Source organism: Pongo abelii, chromosome 14 (genome assembly GCF_028885655.2).
Source record: "Pongo abelii isolate AG06213 chromosome 14, NHGRI_mPonAbe1-v2.0_pri, whole genome shotgun sequence".
In the NCBI taxonomy this organism is placed as follows: domain Eukaryota; kingdom Metazoa; phylum Chordata; class Mammalia; order Primates; family Hominidae; genus Pongo; species Pongo abelii.
The window spans coordinates 57,100,663-57,106,797 of record NC_071999.2 but is presented as its reverse complement, the minus strand read 5'-3'; the positions used below and the strand labels follow the sequence as shown (position 1 = coordinate 57,106,797).

General features: G+C 44.8%; 1 protein-coding gene across 17 annotated transcripts in view; it reads left to right on the top strand.

The window, feature by feature from the left end:
• Positions 1-807: 807 nt before the first annotated feature.
• Positions 808-6,135, top strand: part of NEK5 (NIMA related kinase 5) — a 92,912-nt gene continuing 87,584 nt past the window's right edge. For 9 of the 17 annotated variants that reach the window (XR_010136641.1, XM_054528612.2, XM_063714653.1 and 6 more), the window contains exons 1-3: positions 808-1,460; positions 2,635-2,705; positions 2,796-2,934. Coding sequence is in view for 14 of the 17 variants with exons in the window: in XM_054528612.2 (XP_054384587.2) it covers positions 1,335-1,460; positions 2,635-2,705; positions 2,796-2,934 (336 nt within the window). In the remaining 3 variants the exon portion in view is untranslated. 17 annotated transcript variants of the gene reach the window in all.

Below are 6,135 nucleotides of genomic sequence, written 5' to 3'. Positions count from 1 at the left end.
TCACATATTGAAATCTAACACCAGTAACTAATAATGAGACTATATTCGGAGATAGAGACTTTAAAGATGCAGTTAGATCAAAATGAGGCCTTTAGTTCAGCCCTAATCCAATTTGACTAGAGTGCTTATAAGAAGAAGAAATTTCTTGTGGCGGGGACAGGGAGGAGGCGGCGTAGATGATTTTTTTGTTTTTGTTTTTTTTTTGAGACGGAGTCTCGCTCTGTCGCCCAGGCTGGAGTGCAGTGGCACAATCTCAGCTCACTGCAAGCTCCGCCTCTCGGGTTCACGCCATTCTCCTGCCTCAGCCTCCCGAGTAGCTGGAACTACAGGCGCCCGCCACCACGCCCAGCTAATTTTTTGTATTTTTAGTAGAGACGGGGTTTCACTGTGTTAGCCAGGATGGTCTCGATCTCCTGACCTCGTGATCCGCCTGCCTCTGCCTCCCAAAGTGCTGGGATTACAGGCGTGAGCCACTGCGCCCAGCCGAGAGATGATTTTAAGAAGGAAAAGTAACGATGTAAACTTAGGATTTTTAAAAGAGTTTTTTGTGGGTTTTTTTTTGTGTGTGTGTGAAATGGACGATGGAGGGTACCATATTACTGTAGTGTTTCGATTCAATTGGATATATTTACTTGCGTCACTATTTACAATTGCTGAAAATTACATTTTTTTCAACTACTTAAAGAAACATTTTAGACAGCAGCTTGACGTGCAAATCCAGAATGGGGCAGGGTGGGATGGGGACCGGGCGTGCGTGCAGACGCTTGGGCAGCGCCGGCTTCGTTAGAAAGTCCCTTGGCAGGCCGCCGCTGTGGCCCAAAGAGCAGGAAGCGGTTCCAGTCTCACGTCCACCTTTTGGCAGTATTTGAGACCTTGTACAAGAAACACTCTTCCTGTCTCAGGTCATTTGTAAAACTGGGAGACTACTGCCTTGAGGGGTTGTGAAAAAAAGAGAACTTTTGCGAAGCGTCTGGTGCACCGTAAGCAAGAGCGCGGAGCACTACTATAGACTGCAAAGCAATGGAATCCAGACCCAAGGCAACGGGACGGTTGCGGGGTGACTCTGCCGGGTCGCCAAACTCCTTGGCGCCTGACCCTGCCTCGAGGTGAACAGGCCACTCCAGCCCCGCGCCCCGCGCCCCGCCCGCGTTTCCTTGCGCGGCTCCGCCCCGGCAGCAGGGAGGCGCAGCGGCCCCGGGAACCCGGATCCTTCCGGGACGCTTCCTTGGCCCCGCGGAGCCGGCGGACGGAGCAGGTACGCTGCAAGGGCCGCCCTTAGTCCTTGCCCGAAGACGCCACAGGCCTTCGGGAGCCGGGCGGGGTGGGGGAAAGGGATGGAGTCTCGGCCTGGGGCGGCGGGGGCAGCCCAGAAAAGGCCTAGCTTACCGGGCTGTGTAGGTGTAGCTTCCAGGGCGCGTCGGTCTCTATGGCAACGCTCCACACGCGGAGGTCCGGTACAGGTAAGCGTCTCGCCACCCACCCGCGGCCGCTTCCAGGGGCGGCCCTTGGGGAGAAGGAATTTTCCTAACCTGGGGACTTCCACCCTCTGGTGCCACTTGGGCGGGAGGGTCGTGGGCCCTCAGTTCCCGGCGAGTCACCCCCGGCCCCAAGTCCGTATGCGTCTCTCTCAGAACCCGATCCTCTGGTGTCTGCAGCCTCTCCTGGCTGCGGAGCTGGTTCCCAGCCGCCTGCAACCCAATTGTACCTACTTCCTACCCTGACATGAAATTATTCGAAAACAACCCCCCCTGCTCACCCCATTAACAACAACAACAACAACAAAACAACACTGTATTATGCCCTAACTGTAGCATAAAGAGGAAATAGAAGGAAAGCAATAAGTAAGAAAGTACATATTTCAATCTGAAAATGCTTGGCACTACTACCCTTGGAAAAAGTAGAAAAGTAGCCAGTATCCGCGCCTGGGGAGTCGCTGAACGTGACGACAGCAAATGCAGATTGTTGGGTCTCCGGGACCAGGAGCAGCGTGGCCAGTGAAGGGCGTGATTTTTCCCAAATGGTGAACAATTCTTGGTAAACCTCCAAACCGAAGTGCAATCAAGCCTTGATTTACATGTAGTTGCATTCCTCGAAAAAAAAAAAAGTGTTCATTAAAACTGCAAAAATACTTAGCATTTCGATGTAAAATAGAGTTTGGTTCTAGCCACAAACGGATTTTTCCACACGCAGGAATGTATAGGAAGACTCTCCAAGATTGTAGGGCCGCGAGGTAATCCTTTATTGTGCGGGACTGTCTCTCGAATCCCAGAATCCTGCCATCTCAGGCCCCAACCACCTGTAAACCTCATGCCTCTGAATCTCGGGGAAATAGCTTCACCACCCCATATATTTCCATAATTCCCCCTAGGGGGCAGTACGTCCCCACTAAGAAAGACAGAAATGTAAAAGTGCACAAGCCTAAGGACATTCCTGCTTTATAAAGGTGCCAAACACTGGATATAGTATCTTTCATTCTCAGAACAAACTTGCAAAACAGGTATTGTTATTCCATTTTAGAAATTAGGAAAGTGAGGTTTTGCCAGGTTAAGTGACTTACCCGAGAATACAGGGCAAAAGTGTAACAAAGCTGAGCTACGACCCGTGTCTAACCAAGAAACTCTTGTCTCATTTCAGTTGTTATCTGTGGCCACAAGGAAAGTTATTTGTCTCTGTCTTGGCAAGGCTGGGAGGAAAGTTTTAGCAAAGTGAGTTCTTTTACACTTTAGTCATCAATTTTCTGACTTTGTTAGTCTTTATGAGACGTGTGTGATAAATTTACATTACTCTAATTCCAGGAACCTCAGCCCATTGGAGACCATGGATAAGTACGATGTGATTAAGGCCATCGGGCAAGGTGCCTTCGGGAAAGCATACTTAGCTAAAGGGAAATCAGATAGTAAGCACTGTGTCATAAAAGAGATCAATTTTGAAAAGGTAAAGTTAAGAAGTTCAAATTTCTGTTAATTTTCAGTGGGCTATTCAGCTGACTTTTAATCCAATATAAAAAGGAAATTTTTATTTTTTATAATTACGAATTTTAAGCCATAATTGATTTTTGTTAATTCAACCTCCTAAGTCCATTGTCCAAACAGCAACCAATGATCTCATTTTTAAAAAGAGGCTGGACGCAGTGGCTCACCCCTGTAATCCCAGCACTTCGCATGGTCGAGGTGGGAGGATCGTGTGAAGCCAGGAGTTCAAGATAGCCTGGGCAACATAGCAAGACCCTGTCCCTGCTAAAAAAAAAAATTTTGTAATGAAAATAGAAAAGAAATAAGATCACATTTCTGTGGCTCCTATGGCCCTCCTTAGGGTGCCCTGCAAGGCCCTGTGAGATGCCAGCCTCCTCTGTTGCCCTGACTTTTCTCTGTGGTGCACTTCCTCTCTCCTTATTCAGGTCCTCTACGAGGGGTTTTCTGCAAACATCCTAGCTAGAGTAGACCCCCAGCCACAATCACACCTTATCACCTTATCACACCACCTTGGTTCCTGGTTTCTTTTTTGTTTTGTTTTCTTCTTTTTTTTTTTTTTTTAGACGGAGTCTCGCTCTGTCACCTAGGCTGGAGTGCAGTGGCATGATCTCGGCTCACTGCAACCTCCACCTCCGGGGTTCAAGCAATTCTCCCACTTCAGCCTCCTGAATAGCTGGGACTACAGGTGCATGCCACCATGCCTGGCTAATTTTTTGTATTTTTAGTAGAGATGTAGTTTCACCATGTTGCCCAGGCTGGTCTTGAACTCCTGAGCTCAAGTGATCTGCCCGCCTCGGCCTCCTGAAGTGCTGGGATTACAGGCTTGAGCCACTGCTTCTGGCCTGGTTTATTTTCTTACTAGCATGTATAATGCTCTGCAATTACTTTGCTCTCTTAATTATTCATTTGTTTATTGCTTGTCTTCCTCAGTATGCAGAACAGTTCCTGTCATATAATAGGTGCTAAACAAATTTATTGAGTGCACTGAATGAATAGAGGAAGACCATATGTAATTGTTGGTCTAATGATTTTGGAAAATAAATACAGTTAATTAAAAATTAATAATTTTTGCTAAATCCACCTTGGTCAGTGTTTATGTCACCCTCTTTAGTGGTATGTTCATTTCATAATATATTGGGACAACAATATCCATTGTTTGCTAGAATTAATTCTAAGGCAAGTCTTGTTGGTCAGCTTCTAGAGGATTTATAAATGAGAGTAGCATAAAAAGTTCCATACAAAGTGTGTGCAAAATGGACTACCCAAGTTACACCATGTGAATATACTTAATGCCATTGAATTGTACACTTAAAAATGGTTAAAATGATATAAATTTTATCTTACCACAAAAAATTACAAGAAAACCTACCCAGACTTAAAGCTCAAGAGTAAATGACTGGCTTCCAGGGATAATGATTTATTTCCCAATATAGGTCTCTTTTTGTGAATCCATGGCGTATTCATAATAATGTCCTCTTATTCTAGTGGCCCGCAATAGCTTCCTCCCATGACATTATTCTGCTCACTCTCTTTTGTTTATCTGACTGCTCTCCCTCAGGCTTATCTCTGTCTTCGCCCTCTGTATGTCCTCAACCATGTGTCCTTTTCTGATTTTCTTTTTCTGTCCATTGTCACCTAAACTGCCCCACTTTAGTGTTTACCAATAAGTAGATCTCCCTTAAATCTCTGTCTCTACCCCTGACATCTTTCAGTACCCTAGTTCTGCATTTCTTCTGCCAGCTAGATAACTTCAGGTAATATCTGTGGTTTTGTTTTGTTTTGTTTTGAGGTGAAGTCTTGCTCTGTTGCCCAGGCTGGAGTGCAGTGGTGCCATCTCGGCTCACTGCAAGCTCCGCCTCCCAGGTTCATGCCATTCTCCTGCCTCAGCCTCCCAAGTAGCTGGGACTACAGGCGCCCGCCACCACGCCCGGCTAATTTTTTGTGTTTTTAGTAGAGACGGGGTTTCACTGTGTTAGCCAGGATGGTCTCAATCTCCTGACTTCGTGATCCACCTGCCTCGGCCTCCCAGAGTGCTGGGATTACAGGCATGAGCCACCGTGCCCATCCAACATCTATGTTATTAATCTATTGCTGTGTAGCATATTACCCCAAACTTAGTGGCTTAAAGAATAAACATTTATTGTCTCAGAGATCCTGTGCATCAAGAATTTAGGATGATGATCATTGAGACCACCTTGGACACTCGGTATCACAATTGTACCCAAAAACAAGTATTAATAGTGATTCTTCCTTGTTGTAAGCAGACCCACTTCACCTCCTATGTGCTGCGCTGTATTAATGTCATCAGTGTCCTTATGGTTGCCAGCCTGAAAACCTTGGGATCATTTGTGAGCTTATTCCCTCTCCACATTCAAATATTTGGCGAATACTGTTGACTCTTCCTCTTCCTTGAATTTGCTTCAGTCCTTTTGTCGAGGCCCTGGGTCACTTGGATCCTTCAAGTGGCTCCAGCCAAATTTTGATAATGCTCCAGCCATGCCCCCAAACCTTCACTGGGACAGAGGCTGTAAAGAAAGAGTTGCCTAGGTTTGACTACATAAAAATAGAAAACGTTTGTATGTCAAAACAAACACTATAAATAAATTTAAAGAAAACTGAAAAGGTGCCAAAAATATTTGCAAGTATTGACTTAATGGTGTTAGCCTTTTATTAAATCAATAAAAAGATAAAATCCATATATGAAGTCATCATACAAAAATTTGAAACTCAGTAGAAAACTAAGAAATTAGGAGTTTATTCAAAGAGAAACCCCACAGATAAACAGAAAACAAATGTCCAACAGTAGGTAATTTGTTAAGTAATTTATAAAAAACTAAGTGGCTATTAGAAATCGTGTTGTAGGTGAAGCATTGACATGGGAAAATTTCAATGTTTGCAATGTTTGAGAAAATAGTAAGTGTAAAATAATACAATCTTTGGAAAAATATATATATTCTCCATATATGTATACCTACAAATATGTTCATATATGTACAAAGAAAAAGAGACACAAATTGTTATTATTGAGGTAGAAAGTGGGGTTTGCCTTGTGCATTTTTTTTGAGACAGGATTTCATTCTGTTGCCCGGGCAGGAGTGCAGTGACATCATCATAGCTCACTGTAACCTTGAACAAGCCATCCTCCTGCCTCAGCCTCCTGAGT